Source organism: Aspergillus lentulus (genome assembly GCF_001445615.1).
Source record: "Aspergillus lentulus DNA, contig: Alt08, strain: IFM 54703, whole genome shotgun sequence".
Classification (NCBI taxonomy): Eukaryota; Fungi; Ascomycota; class Eurotiomycetes; order Eurotiales; family Aspergillaceae; genus Aspergillus; species Aspergillus lentulus.
The window spans coordinates 545,911-562,053 of record NW_028322118.1 but is presented as its reverse complement, the minus strand read 5'-3'; the positions used below and the strand labels follow the sequence as shown (position 1 = coordinate 562,053).

General features: G+C 49.6%; 6 protein-coding genes across 6 annotated transcripts; 1 reads left to right on the top strand and 5 right to left on the bottom strand.

Annotated features, from left to right (window-relative positions):
• Window positions 1-224: 224 nt before the first annotated feature.
• On the bottom strand, window positions 225-1,131 carry ALT_3449 (uncharacterized protein; the record flags this gene model as incomplete). The annotated part of the gene is made up of 2 exons (XM_033556529.1): window positions 225-807; window positions 857-1,131. 2 exons carry the CDS (start codon window positions 1,129-1,131, stop codon window positions 225-227), a joined length of 858 nt encoding a protein of 285 aa, XP_033412420.1.
• A 2,138-nt stretch (window positions 1,132-3,269) lies between these two features.
• Window positions 3,270-4,257, bottom strand: ALT_3448 (bZIP transcription factor; the record flags this gene model as incomplete). The annotated part of the gene is made up of 2 exons (XM_033556530.2): window positions 3,270-4,045; window positions 4,134-4,257. The coding sequence occupies 2 exons, from the start codon at window positions 4,255-4,257 to the stop codon at window positions 3,270-3,272; spliced, it is 900 nt and encodes a 299-aa protein (XP_033412421.2).
• Window positions 4,258-4,819: 562 nt separating this feature from the next.
• On the bottom strand, window positions 4,820-6,033 carry ALT_3447 (putative short chain dehydrogenase/reductase; the record flags this gene model as incomplete). The annotated part of the gene is made up of 5 exons (XM_033556531.2): window positions 4,820-5,096; window positions 5,191-5,631; window positions 5,702-5,767; window positions 5,834-5,882; window positions 5,943-6,033. The coding sequence occupies 5 exons, from the start codon at window positions 6,031-6,033 to the stop codon at window positions 4,820-4,822; spliced, it is 924 nt and encodes a 307-aa protein (XP_033412422.2).
• Window positions 6,034-6,673: 640 nt separating this feature from the next.
• Window positions 6,674-7,702, top strand: ALT_3446 (alpha/beta hydrolase; the record flags this gene model as incomplete). The annotated part of the gene is made up of 1 exon (XM_033556532.2): window positions 6,674-7,702. One exon carries the CDS (start codon window positions 6,674-6,676, stop codon window positions 7,700-7,702), a length of 1,029 nt encoding a protein of 342 aa, XP_033412423.2.
• A 406-nt stretch (window positions 7,703-8,108) lies between these two features.
• ALT_3445 (ankyrin repeat domain-containing protein) lies at window positions 8,109-10,628 on the bottom strand (the record flags this gene model as incomplete). Its single annotated transcript, XM_033556533.2, has 5 exons — window positions 8,109-8,646; window positions 8,715-9,205; window positions 9,323-9,493; window positions 9,662-10,409; window positions 10,555-10,628. The coding sequence occupies 5 exons, from the start codon at window positions 10,626-10,628 to the stop codon at window positions 8,109-8,111; spliced, it is 2,022 nt and encodes a 673-aa protein (XP_033412424.2).
• A 1,759-nt stretch (window positions 10,629-12,387) lies between these two features.
• On the bottom strand, window positions 12,388-15,567 carry ALT_3444 (uncharacterized protein; the record flags this gene model as incomplete). Its single annotated transcript, XM_033556535.2, has 8 exons — window positions 12,388-12,480; window positions 12,533-12,577; window positions 12,638-12,844; window positions 12,897-13,070; window positions 13,128-13,151; window positions 13,205-13,309; window positions 14,730-15,389; window positions 15,448-15,567. The coding sequence occupies 8 exons, from the start codon at window positions 15,565-15,567 to the stop codon at window positions 12,388-12,390; spliced, it is 1,428 nt and encodes a 475-aa protein (XP_033412426.2).
• Window positions 15,568-16,143: the final 576 nt, after the last annotated feature.

The window sequence follows — 16,143 nt, the reverse complement described above, 5'->3', positions numbered from 1 at the left end:
CAAGCCCCAATAATTTGCTACTAATTTTCATTCGATCAGATGTGAGAATTCTCTCCTGGGCCCATGTTAAGAGGTTGTCAAGGCACCTGCTGTGCTATCAAAGAAAGCAGGTGCCACCCTCCAGACCCTTCTGGAGTTGATATTATAATAGCGCTACTCGCTAGAATAAAACACGCAGAGCAGAATCCAAACAGGAAGTGTTCAATATTCAACCACCGTCCACTTCACGATGTTTGCGCCGGTACGACCACTTTCGGCCGGCCTTCAGTATCCTTAGGGTTCGAAATCGGTTCCACCCCCGAGCCAGGCAGCGTTACGATGGTCTGCGCGTGAGACTCGGCCGTTCCATAATCCCACCGGTCCAATGTATTCCCCTTGAACTGGTATTGGAGCCGCTCGCCGGGTTTCAGGGCATCGGGGAGCCCGTCCCCGTCCGCCGTCATTGTCCAGAAGTCTGACCAGGATTCCCCAGGGAAGAGGGTCAGAAGCTGATTATCTCGGTTCTCAAACACGTTTATCAGCTTATCGGAATTGTCCCAAAACTGATGTCGATGGCCGTCGGCGTAAAATGTCTCCCATTCCTCCTCTGTCTCTAGACTAGAATGATCTCGACAGCGATGGCGATAGACGCGGAATTGGCTATCTACCGGCTTGAATGCCCAGGTGTGGAAAGTGATCGGCCAGAGTTCTTCTTTAACATTATCCGATAGACCGTGGTATATCACTCTGATAGAGATCTCCAGACTCCCTGTCAGAGGCATTGTTGGGCTACAGCTCAGAGCTAGGCTAAGGACTGGTGCCCCTGGGCTGTTATACTGATTAGCAGAGGAAGCCACTACTATTTTGGAGTACTTACACTCTTTCACATGGGCTGATAGGCGGCGGTGATGTAGGCTGCGGAATAGGAGGCTGTTCCCCTTCTATCATTGTGGATGTGATATGTGCACCCTCCGGGACTAATACCGGTGGCCACTTGGGCTTATCTTCCACCTCCGGTTGCGTGCCCAATCCCAGTTTGCTATCTCTTGCCCAGTCTAGAGAAGGCTCTTCGATCAAGGCCGAGGAGCCTGTGCTGTTGGCAAGTGGCATCGAACCGGCACCGGTAAAAGACACAGCGAAAACCAATGTCATCTCTTATTGAACTGCATCTCCATGTTTTTCCGCCTCACCTTCTCTAGGCACAGCTTCGATCTGAAAGGGTTGTGGCTCTCGGAATATGTGGGCGCTTCCAACCGGGTTTGATGGATCTCTTGGGCGTACTCGCTCAACTCGTGCTTGGAGAAGGCAGGAGTTTACATAATTTCGATCTTTTGGGACGGATTTAATGTCGTCACAGGTAATCCTGTAAACATATTTTGTCGGGTGCAGTGGGATGTAGATGACCTCGTATGGTAAATCCGAGTTGTAATTGAGGATATCTTCCACAACGTCAGAGAGGTTATGATTGCCTGGAGTACCCTTTATTTCACGCGGTGCCATATTGTTAGCCGCCATTCTTAACAAGGTGTCAGATGGGAGTAAATAGGTATGGATGGTTTTGAAAAATGATTTGCGTATATTAGGATGTCCGCGATTTTAAGCCGAGGGGAGAAACGATCCATTTATAGAACTTATATGGACGCACCTGACTGAAAAGCTCCAATAGAATATGAGTAAGAAGTAATACTACGTTTTTGTGACCTCAATGCTCCAGATGGAAATACCAGGATAAGCACAATAAGCACAATAAGCACAATAAGCACAATAAGCACAATAAGCAGGATTAGCATAATAAGCAGATTAGCATAATCAGTGTCTAGTGGCTAATAAAGATGATATCAACTTCGTTCGACTTCTATTTTAGGACATGCCGACTTGTATTCCCTACCATATGGGAACTTGGTGGGCTAGAATAATGGTTATTAGAATACTGTTGTAAAATGGTAGTTCAGCATACTACATTAGCAGAAAAGTATGACATGTCCGACCATTTAATATGTTTAAAAAAGTACTATTTAGTGAGAACTCTATATTAGGAAGAAATGCTTTATTCCTTAAGATATAGTGGCTAAGATGATGATATTTTTAATAGTTATATTTGATAATTACTAAATGATGATTCAATGCCACAACTAGTTGATGATTCGATATCTTAATGGTTGACGATTGGATATCTTGACTAGTTGATGATTCGATTTCTCCTCTGTAGAGATACTTAATCATCAACTAGTCAAGATATCGAATCGTCAACTAATTGAGGTATCGAATCATCAACTAATGAGAGGTAGATGGTGGTTGAAAAGTTGTTGATTTTTTGACGTGTCGCGTTGGAGTACAAGAGACTCTCTATTTGTCTATGCAAATATTTAATAATATAAGATATATAGTTTTAAGAAACTATAGTTTCTAACTTATTATGCTGTTTTATAAAATAACTAAGTTCTAGGTTTATAATATATTCCATACTAAGATATATTATAATTCAAATAGTCTTATAACCATTTAGTTTTGAATAACTGTTGGATGAGCCTAGTAAAACAGCATTCCATTCTTCTACCATCATCTGACTATTATTCCAGCCCACCAAGCTCCGGTATGGTAGACAGCTGTGCTAGTTCCAAGCCTTGCCAAGGACATCCAAAACCTGCTCAACATTTTGATGACGTCTTATGCTTTTGTCTTCAAGGATATTCTGGCACATAGCAAGGCATTCATTGTGGTGCCTTCCTGAAGAAGAGGGAAGTACTAAACTCTTAGTCTGGTTTCTATACTGGATACGTCCTCCAATTCACTATTATAAGAGAGATGTGTTCCAGCTGTCCTACCAAAAATATGGTGAGGCTATCTCTGTACGTAGATAATTCCTGCATCAGCAGATGAGGTCTGATATTTTGTACCAATGAGGCTGCTTTTCAAAGCCACTGTTGGTAACCTGGTATGGTTCAGCCCATACATGGCACTGATTGGCCATGTGTGTGGTGGAGTGAGAAGGAGAAAGAAGGATTCAGAGACGTAAGTACTATTGGTCTTCTATGACAGTCACTGTACTTGGCAAAATGGATACACTAGATAAGCAAACAGGTCAGCTTCAGGTCAGATACTAAAGTCTTAATTGCGGGCCTGCGCCACAGTCATGATGCGGCTTGGCTGTGATGAGATGCATACTCTCCGCCTAATCGCCATGTTCTAGTACAAATCATGAAACCCTGTTTATATATTTCTTATCGCAATATCATAGACAACAGCGACCAAAGTAGAAGTCATCTGTGAAGTAGTTCAGTCGACCAGCCCTAAACATCTATCTGCTGCCTTTGCGGCGACTGCAGAATATGCTTCCAATTTAAAGGCTTTTCTCCCCGGGTTCGCCTCCAAAAGTTCGTCGAAGCCAACAGCTCAGGAGAGTCTCTAATCATCCACGTCCACTTGTGCGCGAACCTCTCGGTGACCTCCCAGTTCTTGGGATCCCATGAGTCGCCCCACACAAGCAGCGTCGCGGCCGTGTTCCTCGTATCCCAAAACGCCATAAGGTCATGACACAGCTCATCATCATCGAACGAGTCGCCCGCGAGAATCAGACGGTGGCGCATGCGGGGGAACGGGAAAAAATCCAGCCATGGATGATGCGGGACCTGCAGCTGGATGAGGGTCGGGCGTAAGCTCGGTGGGATTCGCTCCGGGGCAAAACTGGGCTGCTGGAGATTGAAGATCGAAATGGCATCATCGCTTTTCATCCATTCGGGGGTCATGCCGATCAGGGTAATATTCTCGTTGATTGCGCGATGGACGTTGAGGCGGCAGAGACTGATCAAGTGGTCTCGCTGTGGAGAGCCTTTCCAGTAGCTCTGGTAGGCTGCCGTTTCAAACCATTGCCGGAACTGCAGCGCATGAGGCGGAGCGTTGGCGCATGTGAATTGATCAGGTACTTCTGCGGCGGCGGCGGCGGCCGAATAGAAATCGCGCAGAGATCTGTCCCAGGTGGATTCAATGGACGAAGAAGCAGAAGCAGGGGGAGCCAATATGCTCGTTTCGGAATGCGGTCCTACTAGATCTACCCGCTTCCTCCAGCCTAGCAAAAGTGGGTGTCAGCTTTGAAGTTTTGTCTATCATCTGCTTGCCGAGGGTTGATGCTGTATCAAGTTCATGTTAATACGCACGATAGAGTCGCTGATTCAACCGATTCTGTAATTTCCTCCGTTCTTTTCGATCTATGACGCCCGTCCAATCATCCTGTGGCGCACGAACACCTGCTTGCTGAGGCATGCTGGCTAGTGGAATCATTTCGTAATGCGGTGTATTTCTGATGATGGCTTGTATACACTCCATGCAGTATTAGAACTGATACATCATAAAATCTGCTAGAAGGCGCGAAGACGGAGCCTAAATGCAAGGTGCTGACAAGAATCGACTACAGTAGTGGCAAGTACAGGGATCCACAGAGGGCTCAGAAGTCAGAACGATATATGCTCGTTACTGGGACTTACTTCCAACAGATGCTGACAGCAACATTAGAGTTCCCCTAGTTAACTAACTAATGCAGGGTGCTTACGTCTCTAGCCTGATCTGGTTAACATGCCAAGAATAATATACTTAGACTAGTTGGCAGAGAGCCAGAAAGTTTCTGCCTACCAGCTATGCAATAAATGTCTATTTTCATAGACTGACTCTTTCTCCGGGCGCTAATGCACCTTGCTTACGCCAAGCCGGACCCGCTTGCAATTGATGATGAATCCATCCCAGAGGATCGGCAGCTAGGGCCTCCAAATCAGCTCTACATTTGGATCGAGTCATCAAACATGCGTGATGGGTCATTGAAATGAACACTCGTGCTATGTATTTCAAGTTAAATGAACAAGCCCGCCGAAACCGGGGCACTCAGCATCTGCTCTTCTTGGATCTCTCCGAGCAGCGCATTGCCTGGGTAATCATCCAGATCCAAGTCCACATATCCCCGGGACGCCCATTTCCTGGCGGTGACGAAGAAGGAGTGACCGTTGACGCTAGGGTCACTAAGTATCCGAAGGAGACACTGCCCTGCATCCTCAGTCGTGGCAAATTGAACCCCGATGTTGGAGACGTGCTCAAACGTCTTCTCCGGCAGGATATTGGTTCGGACGTACCTAGCCAACAATTATCCATTAGCCATACGCCACAAAGGACGCCGGACGCCCTCATGACGCCACAACGCGCGCAATAAAGAGGTAGGTGACATACCAAGGGGAAATGACGTTGACCCGGGAACCATAATAGTAAGTGGTCCTCCGGAGCGAATGCATGATGCCCCGCATGGCCCATTTGCTCGCACTGTACTGCGGCCCGCGGGGACAGTCCAGAAACGCCGCCCCTGAGCCGATGAGAATCAGGCAGGTATCCTCCTGGTCAGGGGTGGGCGTTGAACCGTTTTGGCGGATGAAATAGTGGGCGGCCAATTTGGCAGTGTACAATGGACCCTTGATGTTAATGTCGATGATGGTTAAATCCGGTTTGGCAGGCTCCTGGTCCGGATGTGGCTGCTCGAAGACTTCATCCGGGCGATGAATCCCGGCGTTGGCCACCACGTAGGCGATGCGGCCGTTTGGGGAGAGAGAGACAGCTTGTTCAAAGAGTCGGACTTGGTCATCCCAGCTGCCCGCGTCGCAGGAAACAAATTTCGTCCTGGATGAGGCAAGAAGGTTCTGGTCAGTGATGGACTATGCTCAGCCCAGAGTGTCGAGGTGGATCCTACATTGGCAGCTCTGCCGCCAGGCGTTGCCCTTTCTCCAAGTCGATGTCTCCGAAGCAGACGTAGACCCTAGTATATTACTTTTTAGCTCCTGTGGATGGATGATGAGCTGAGATCTCAAGGAGTGTTCCATACCCGGCGGCAACGAGCGCCCGCACATAAGCTTCACCAAGACCACTCGCACCTGTATGTTTGTAAGCAAGTGCAAAATCATGCTAGTGTGAGATCATTTGAATCTGGCTACCTCCTGTCACAATGGCAGTCTTTCCCTTCACACTGCTGGGGTCAAAGTCCCGCTCACAGTCGACCGGCCCGGTGTGGATGTAAGGGGCCATGATGAATGAGGCTTGATCGGTAGATGAGGACGCGTACAAGTTGGCTTATCGTGGGATTGGCAGAAAAATCAGGAAGTTGCGTGCACCCAAGGCAGCATAGTTCAAGGAGAAGAACTCTTTTATCTTTCCGCAGGCAATGCCATTGCTCTTCCTCCGGGGTACTTCCGTGTTCGTATGATCCATGGATTAGAGTCAGCCTCCCGGCTCGATAGCCTCGGATGGCTGTTATGAATTATTACCATGGATCATTCATGCAGCGAAACGGGCTGTACAGGCCCCCACATGTCAGCAACTCGCTTTTGGATCAAACTTGACCAGTAATGTCCCCTGACTCCAGTGACTTCACCTGACTCCACTGAGAGCCAAGTATCTTGGCATGATGACAATGTCCCTCACGATGCATTCCTTGCAAGGGCCTTGATCTGCACTCTCCGGTGCATATGATGTAGGAACAATGGCGTGCAACCTCCCAGCGTGGTTATTTATACCACCGGTCGACCGTGCCTTGGGACCTGAGACAGAATCATTCTCTCCTTAACCTCAACCATTCTACTAGTCTTTTTCTTTTCGAACGAGTAACCCCCGTCGCAATACCATGAAGATTCCGACAGCCCTTAGCCTGACCGCACTGCTTTGCGCAATGTCGGCTACCGCCCAGAACCTCTCCTATGGCGCAGACAACTTCTACCGCAGTGACAGTGTCACCCTGCGGCCGATCACATTCAAGAACCAATTCCAGATGACGGTGGCCGGCAACCTCTTTGTCCCCCGCAGCCAGAACCTGACCCGCAGCGGCGATGCTCCAGCGATCATTGTGGGCCATCCGATGGGCGCCGTGAAGGAGCAGAGTGCGAACCTGTATGCCACCAAGCTGGCGGAACAGGGATTCGTGACCCTATCCCTCGACCTCCAGTTTTGGGGCGGAAGCTCCGGGGAGCCGCGTAATGCCGTGTCCCCCGATCTATACGCCGAAGCCTTCAGCGCCGCGGTCGACTACCTCGGCACGCAGAACGTGGTTGCCGTCGACCGCCAGCGCATCGGTGCAGTGGGCATCTGTGGCAGTGGTGGCTTCGTCATCAGCGCGGCCAAGATTGACCCGCGCATTCGGGCCATTGCCACCGCAAGCATGTACGACATGGGCGCCGTCAACCGCAACGGGCTGCGTCACTCCCAGAGTCTCACCGAACGCCAGGCCATCATCAGTGACGCGGCACAGCAGCGCTGGACCGAGCTGGAGGATCCCAGCCAGACCAAGTACACCAGCGGCACTCCAAACGAGTTGACGCCCAGCACCGACACCGTCGGGCGCGAATTCTATGACTTTTACCGCACCTCCCGCGGCGAGTTCACCCCCGCCGGATCAACCCCCGAGCTCACCACCCACCCTACTCTAACCAGCAACCTCAAGTTCATGAACTTCTACCCCTTCAACGATATCGAATCGATTGCCCCCCGTCCATTGCTGTTCATCGCCGGCGACCAAGCTCACTCCCGCGAGTTCAGCGAGGATGCGTACGCCCGCGCCGCCCAGCCAAAGGAGCTGCTCTGGATTCCTGGCGCCGGCCATGTCGACCTCTATGATCGCGTGGATCTCATCCCCTTTGACCGTCTCACTCGGTTCTTCCAGACGAACCTCGCCCGTAATGGGACTGTTTCTAACACTCGTTGAACAGCCAAGTCTCAATCCTTGAGAAGTAATGAGAAGTAAGACTTGAACGCCCAGGATGGATTCGGGGCCACGCCTTTACACCGTGCTTGTTTTGTAGATGAGAGTGTGGCTCAATGGCTTCTTCACCGGGGGTTGACATAGATATATCTGACGACCAAGGAACAACAGGCCGGCAAGCCTTGTTTTAGGCCTTTGGAGAGGAAAAGACAAGCGAGATCTTGATAGCAGGTGGAAATCTGAAGCAGTGACTGCAAGTTTGATATATGCAAGACATCTTCTCCGTATGCCGATATTGATTATCGCCATCATAGTTGAACTGATGTACCCTTTCATTACACCAAACAAACGTACAACAGGTCAAGATAGCCACAGCATTCTAAGCAGGTAAAGAACACAAGCCCGGCCGCTATACCTTTCGCCCTAGCAATCCTTTCAGATAATCAACCCGCTTCTTCATTGAGTCTGCCACCCCGGCCCCCCGCTTCCCCCCTGCTCCTCCGCTCAAGTCGCGTAAACGCCAGAGCATTGTCAACAGACTGGCTACCACCATGGCCTCCATTCGAGGATCTGCCCGGGGAGGAAGTAGAAGAACTCCTTCACTGTACGGCAGCGACACGGACGCACCCACTCCGACATGGTTGTAGATCGCAAGGACTTCTTCCCCGCAGGCGTCAGCCGACTGATCCTGCACCGGAAGGCGAACAAGCGTGTACCGCAGTCGCCCATGGTGGTGGGCATGCGTCTGCCATTCCCAGGTCGAGGTCTCTGCAGCTACCTTTACCTGGAAGTAAGCTAAGGGTGCTTGATGAGGCGCATTACGTGTCTCCGACGGGACAGCCGGATAGGACATTGACACTCGAGTCGTCTCTGTGCCGGCTGACCCCATAGAAGCCGAGTCCTTACTAGTCAGGAACCCGGCTGTGTCGTCAGCACTTGCAATAGCCCTGCAATTGGTTAGTCGGCGATTCTCAATTATTCGTTTGCGTGATGCATTGTACTGCACTGTACATACAGCTCGACCTCTACCGACTGCTCTGGCGGCTGCTCTCCCGCCACTCCTTGATATCTCACCGAACCCACAACCTCTTCTCCTTGCTTTCTGAACGTCACGTCATACACCACAGAAGCGCCGTTCGAACCCTCATTGCGGGGTTTCTGCATCAGCCCAAGAGCTACCACGTACTCGCTTGATCCGATGAGAATCCCATCAGTGGCGGCGGTGTACTGCGCACTGATATCGTGCAGGGTGATTTGCGACACCTTCCCGTCGTGGCGCGGTATATACAGTGCACGCGAGAGTTGCTTCGGAGGCGTCATGCCCTGACGAATCAAATGGGCTGTGGTGCGATCATCTTGGTTTCGAGACGAGTATGTGTCCCAGCCGGTTAAGGCTGTGTAGCCGTTGAATGCGATGCCACCGTTATCCATGTTGAAGACAGGTCGCTGGAGTCTGAAGTCGACGGTTGTGAGAAAGTGGGGAAGAAAGGGTTCGAAGTTCATTAACTACGAGATAGCGTCTTTTAGGGCTAAATCTGCCACTAGGAAATGTCCAATCAAGACATTGACTTCAGGCTCGCTTGTACAGCCCGTAGTTCCTCGTCATGGCCGGGACTGTAGAACCAAATCAACAATGTCGGCGTCTGCGCCACGCTCAAGTAATGTATTAACCATTGCTTCATGCTGCTGCACCACAGGCCAGAAGAGGACATGGCTGTAGATGACGCCATATCCATTTATAGGCCATCCGGGACCCTGCACGTTGACATCTGCCTCTTCACGATCATGTAAAATCTCATGCGTTAATGGAGCATAGTATAATCACGGGTTCAAGGTTCTGTTTGAGCCGTCCCCGTGCTTGAGAAGCAACAACAATATATCCATATCCCCATTCTTGGCGGCAGTGTTCAATAGATTCTGCCAGAAGTGGTAAAAGAAATTGACCGCAGCTCCATGACTAACCAGTAACTGGACAATCCCTTTACGGCGACCCGTAACAGCCGAAACAAGCGCCTCCTTTATCTGGTCATCGAAAACTTTGTTGTAATGGTTCTTCAGATCGGAAAGCAGGATGGCAGCTATTTCTTCGTGGCCCTGGTAGGACGCAAGCGCCAGGGGGTGATGTCCCATGAAACTTGGGATATTCTGCCGCGCACCTAAGGCTATCAAGGCCCTTGTGAGAGAGACATGGCCATGGATAGCTGCCAGCGAGAGCAACGTAAACCTCTCTGGATCTGCCATGTCTGGACTCGCACCCTTCTCAATGATGAAACGAACAATGGCCTCGTGGCCGCCCTTTGCAGCGAGCGACAGAGGATGTGGTCGAAAGTCACGGAAATGAAGCTCCCTTTCCCTGCCAAAGCGAAAAACCACTGGCCCCTTTCTAAGTTCCCCGCGCGGACGTTCGATTGACAGAGGCGCACCAGCATCTAGCGCCTTTTGGAATGTGGCCATATTGCCATGTTCTGCAGCCCAGTACAAGGCCGAACAGTGGCCATGGACAACATTCCATCGATACAGACAGGGGTCGTAGATCGAGTACAGACGGTGACTAGCCCGAGCCAAAGCTGCGATGGTTGACTGCGACATCGCAAAAGAGGCGATGAGCAGCAAGAGCTCGTCTGGTAGCGTTTCTAGGCGGGACATAATGAAGGCGTCGGTGTAGTAGGAGGCAAAAGGCCGCTCTTCCGGGCGGGGACGCTCATTAATACTGAGATAATTTAATTAAGTTTTGGAAGCCTTGAGAGCATGCGTTTTGGGTAACCCAAGACGCATCTGCCACGTCCAGGCTAAGCTTGCCGTATGATCTAGGCTTTAGTCCAAGCTTCGGAGATTAACCTAGCGGCAGCACTAACTGCCACATGTCACTGTTAAAGAGGTACGCGTCATTTGTTTGGCGGTTGGCTGAAAGACGCTCGTGTGCGGTCATGATGGAGGCTCGTGACCAGAATGATGCAAGTGATGAAGAAGGGGATGGGGAGTGAATGAGGGAATAGAATGAGATAGAATACTGCAGGATATCTGATGGTTATCTCGCGTGGACAGTTGCCTAGACCATCGATGGAGGACAGTCTCTAGGAGCGCCGCGCATGCCTACTGTCATCTTACTGACAGGGGCAAGGATAATACCATGCTGGACTAGTATCAAGCGACCTAAAAATAAGACCCAAAAGTGTGCAAGATACGAAATTTAGCCCTACGGGACCGCTACTTTGCCCTTGAGGACAGTCTACATCCACATCTACACTGCACAGTCCAGTCGAAAGTAAGAGAAAAGGAATAGTTGAAAGGAAACTCGAGCATTCCGATTCAAAACTAAAAAAAGGGAAAAAGAAAAAAGGAAAGTACAAAGTCAACAGATACAACAAAATCCCCCCATTCGGGCAGTGGATCAAGGAAAACATCCTCGTCACTTTTGTCTGTGACGAGGTAAAAACCTTGAACGGGATACATCAAGATAACAAGAAACCCATATCACAAACCAGTCTTCCAGCTGTCTTTTTTTTGTCTTTTGATCAGCTTTTACCCAGTGTTTTTCAATTTCAAGTCTCTCTTTCTCTGTCGTCCCCAGATAAGATGGTCTCCCACGATATGGTGAGATTGATACAAGTACTCAGCAGGAGCTGGTCTCTGTGAGCCAGTCCGTCCTTCAATCCCAGAAAAATAAAAGGTCCTTCTCCCACCTCAAGTGTGGCTGAGAACTGTCAACTCTCATAGGAGCTAGTCCCTGTAGGCTAGCCCTGTCTCTCATCTCCAGGTATAAAACCGTTCTCCCACTTCATGCGGAAAGAACATTGAAAAAATGGATCTGATCCTTGGATCAATCCTCTCTCCTTCTCAAACAAAAAGGTGTCTCCCACTTCATGTGGATGAGACTACATCTTCCCCAAGAATCCCTTGATGGGATGTTTCAAGATGTCTCTTGACTGAGACTTCAAAGTTTCCTCCGCTGGGATTCTCCCAATCCCGTGGCCGGCGCCGGCCAATTTCCTTGTTCACTTTGTTCTTTGACTGATTGTTCAGTCGGTAACTGGAGGTCGAAATCCGATCGAATGTTCAGTCGCTGCATCGGAGCAGTCGATAGGCAAAGGTAGATTGAGTTGAACGATAAGAATTGCCATAAGCTTGTTGCAGCTGTTGATGTGGTAAGACTTGAAAATGGAATAGGCTTGTCGCCGCAGATTGATTGCATTGACTCGACTGAAGGTTTCTCGGTTGTTGGTTTGTGGATCGGTTTGATTGTTTCGACGATTCGAACGATTAACCACCATGCCGACGCTGCTAGCCCAAAGTGACATTCGAGAAGAGAGAGAGTCGAAGTCGGAACGAAGGCAACCCGGCCGACACCTATTGGGGCCCTCAATAGGGCGGCCTGCAGTCGCAAAATCATCGTTCGAATGGTGTGTGCAGGTGAAACCTTTTTCGTACGTTGGTTTTGTTCTTTGTGATTGTGATGTTGTAGCTTTCTTGGAGGTTTCGTTTTTCCCGGTCAGAACAGTTATGCGTTTGTTGTTGTTGTTCTCCCGTCAGGCATCACATGCAGTCAAGCAATGGTGGGTGGGACGTGGCATTGCCAAACGCCAATGTCCCGAGGTATGTCAGGTTCGCGGGGGGTTTGGCGTGCCAGTGCCCAGAATGGACAATTTGCTGGGCTATCCTGGCCCCCCCGGAGGGTAAAAAAACACAATTTAGAAGTAGAAGGGGGCACCCACCACCTGGAGGCCGGTGGTGGTGCTCCCCTGAACCTCGTCGTTCACAGCGAGGTTCAACATGGCTGTGGCCTGAGAGGTCGTCAGCAATTGCTAAGAAAAGTAGGAAGAAAAATGAACTCACAATCCAGTTCATTGCCAAAGCCCCCTGAGCAAAATACTCAGCCCTCTGTGAGGATGTTAGTATGCTGATCATAAACCCCGATTCGAACCTAGGACAGGGACTTACCTCTTCGGGGAGGGGAGGGGCGTCTGTCATGACCACGTCTCTATCTTCTTCAGCCGGGGCCGTGATGGGTGCAACAAATGCGTCCCTCATCACAACGTCACCATCCCGGGTGCGTGTGAAAGCTGTACGGAGCTGCTGTGCACGACGCTGGTTGTTGTGGTAGTGGTTGTTGCTGTTGTTGTTGTTGTTTCCCGGGTGTCTAGGCGCCTATTGTTTTGTCAGCCTAAACTCATAAACAGTCGAACAGCAAAAAACTTACAGCGTTTTGCCGAGGCTGGCTGTTGTTGGGCAAATTGCCCTGCCGTCTGGAGTTGTTCCCCCGCTTGCGGGTGTTCGCCCCATTCGGATTCGGAGAATTAGGAGAACGATGAGGCTGCTGGTTTGGTCTGTGACCGCCAGCGTTTCCTCCTCGCTGTCTGTTCCCACGGGGGGACTAGAGAAAGTCAGCTTTGTGCTTCAGCTAATGGGACAAAAGGGCAGTGATAGCTACATTTTGGTTGCGATTCACGCGACCCTAGAAGCCAGTTAGCAAAGAGTACATATCACAACCGAGAGACAAACACTTACATGTCCATTGCGGTTGGTGTTACCGCCAAATTGTCCAGTTCCGTTCGGTTGGTGGCCATTTGAAGCAGAAGCTTGAAGAAACCGGGCCATGTCGCCGCCGAAAGTCTTAAATCCGTTGGTGTAGGAAGCCATTGGGTTTTTGGTCTTCCTCGGAAAAAAAGTTATAAAAGAAGAACAGTTTCAAGAGTGAAGGTGATGCGGAAATTTTTTTGGCGTATACCACTGCTACCGGCTCTGGTCGGTTTAGCTTACTCTCTAGAACGGATCCCTTTATTTCCTTCGTGAGTGAAAAAAGGTTAAAAAAAAAAAAAAAAAAAAAGCTAACGTTTTAAAAGCAGATTTGTTTTGGCTCTTTTTTTGTTTTCTGGAGTCCAAAAGTTTGAAATTCAATAACGGTTTGAAAAGCAACGCTCCGATTTCAGCCCCTATTGAGAGACAACGTATAGCCAGTGGGTGCGTGAGGTGAAGGTCTGCGGTGTGGAAATGTAATAAAGAGCTCTTGTGGTGTTCTTTGGTTTCTTCGAGTTGGAATCTGGAATAGTTACTTGATACCTGATGGTAGCAAGTAACTGAGCACACGGTTTGGGGCTGAAGAAGAAAAGAAATCAGAGAGAGGCGCGGGGGAAAGTGACGGGCTTCTTATAGACTGGGGGAGCTCGAAGAGAAGATGTAATACCTCGTCGAGACCGTGGTTCTCCATTGCAGTAAATGCGTCAGAAAGACGGTTGACATGAAGGCAGCCATGCCTACCAGAGCTGAGAGCGCTCGAGATCATTCTTTTTTTTCTCAGGATTGTGGGCGGAAAGGAGTGTTGTCGCCCTGATTTCCCCCAGATTGTATGGGTACCACATTTCCTGTTCCTGAATTTTCCGGGGAAATAAGCTTATCAGCGACGGATCTACCTAAAAATAGCATGTCCACCTGCATTTCTGCAGGGAGTGCTCCAATCATATTCGACGCTAGGGGAATTTTTCCTCGGGGCTCTCGTTCCACTATTCTACATCTTTAATGATTGGTTGAAGCTCGAGGATTTGTTCTGCAATCATACTTAGAACTAATGTCTTTCCTTAGAAAGGAAGAGAAACAACATACCAGCTCTGGGTCATCCAACCAAACTGATAGCATCAACTCGAGGAGCTTAGCTCTGTCTTTTCGTTCCTGACTTTGACTTTTCTGCTTGCTGACCTCATGGGAGAGACAGGAGCATAGTAAGTCCGCATCGTCCAATAGAGCTCACATAAACGAGTTGAGTTGAGCAAGCTTTTACCAGTCTGCTTGTTACAGGCTTTGTTGGCTCGTCTTCTTATCTGTCAAGGCAGAGAAGGGGTAAGCACAGGTACCAGCTCTATACCGACCAATAGAACTCCTTGGGACATACTCAACAAGCTTTTCTCTGTCTTTTCGTTCCGTTCTTTGAGGAAAGGTTTCTGGCTTAAAATAGAACGAAAAGATAGAAGACCAAGTCAGGATCGTCCAATTGAACTCGCAGATAAACTCAGGAAACTTTTCGCTGTCTTTTTCTCACTTCTGACGTCGATGTCATTTGGTCCAGAATCTCTGGGTCGCGCTTTCTCGCTCCAAATTTGCCACTTGATGTCTGCGAGAAAGAATTGGGGGTCTCAGCACTCCCCTCCTCTCCTGCAACACTAGCCTTGACTTTCTTCTTCCTAGGCCTTGCGACACCGCCAGGCGACGAGGCAGAAGCGCTCCCGTTCGACGCAAGACTATCCCGTTTCCTCTTCTCGGGCTTAGCATCTCTCTTCTTGCGTCGCTCCTCCTTGATTTTCAATCGCCGCTGGACTTCCTCTGAAATATCCTCCGTCTCTAATGCAACAGGCATCACATCTGCGACTTCCTGCTCGGCGCCGGGAATAGCTAGATCCAGCCGCTTGCGCTTCGAAAACCGAGAAATCGCCGCGTACGGCCGGCCCTCCTGCGCCTGCATCAGCTGGACCTCTGCCTGCATGACGTCCACATCCTCATCCGCGTCCTCGTCCACTCTCGCCCGCTTGTGCTTCTTCCCTCCTCTTTCTCTTTCTTTTGGGTGATTACTTCGTAATGAGTCACTGTTGCCATTTCCCCCTGCCTCAGGCACACCCGCAGAGGGATTCCGTTCTTCGTCCTCGTCAATTTCCTTTTCCCTGTCTGGATGTCGGCCGAAATCGGGACCAGACTTACTATTCATCTGAACAACCCATTAGAACCAAAGAGAAACTCACCAGAACGGGCTAAGGATGACTCACGAGTTGTTTCTTGATTACCCTGAATTGCATCACTAACTTGTTCGTCTTGTCGGCCATTGAGGAAACCAGTCGGAAGGAGTCCCCGTCGCCCGCGACTTCGTTCTTCACACCATTCAGCATCTCCAGATGAGACAATAGGACGGACTCATGCTGATTGCAAATCTTTGTTTTCGAGTTCCATCAGTAAATGGCCTGTTACGGTGTATTATCTATCCGTCTAGCATGCATCATCCACCCACCTCCGACCATGAGAATAGCTTGCGCTGTGCGTCAAAATTTCTTGACTGAGGATTCCCATTTGCTTCATCGCTAATGTCTTCAACAAATGGGTTTAACGGGTGCTGGGGATTGCTTGATGGCATTATGCGTAGTCCTTCAATTTTGACCCTGCGTTGAATTAAAGCCCGCAAATCTTTCGACGATCGACGGAGCTGTCGATATAAGCCGAGACTCCCGCGCCAAGACTCCGCTACTGTCAGCCATTCACATTAGCGCTCATTAGTGACAGATGTGGAGTTTCCTGCGAACCATGTCGCATGCAGAATTACGGAGTATCTGCCTGTCCCCACTTATTGCCTACCTACACTTCTTATCACCGGTGCATTGATCCTCAACTCCCCAATGTATATTGATTGTAGCACTCATATATAGATTGCATTTTTGAGCTTAACATGTTAACGCCAGAATTACGTGCTG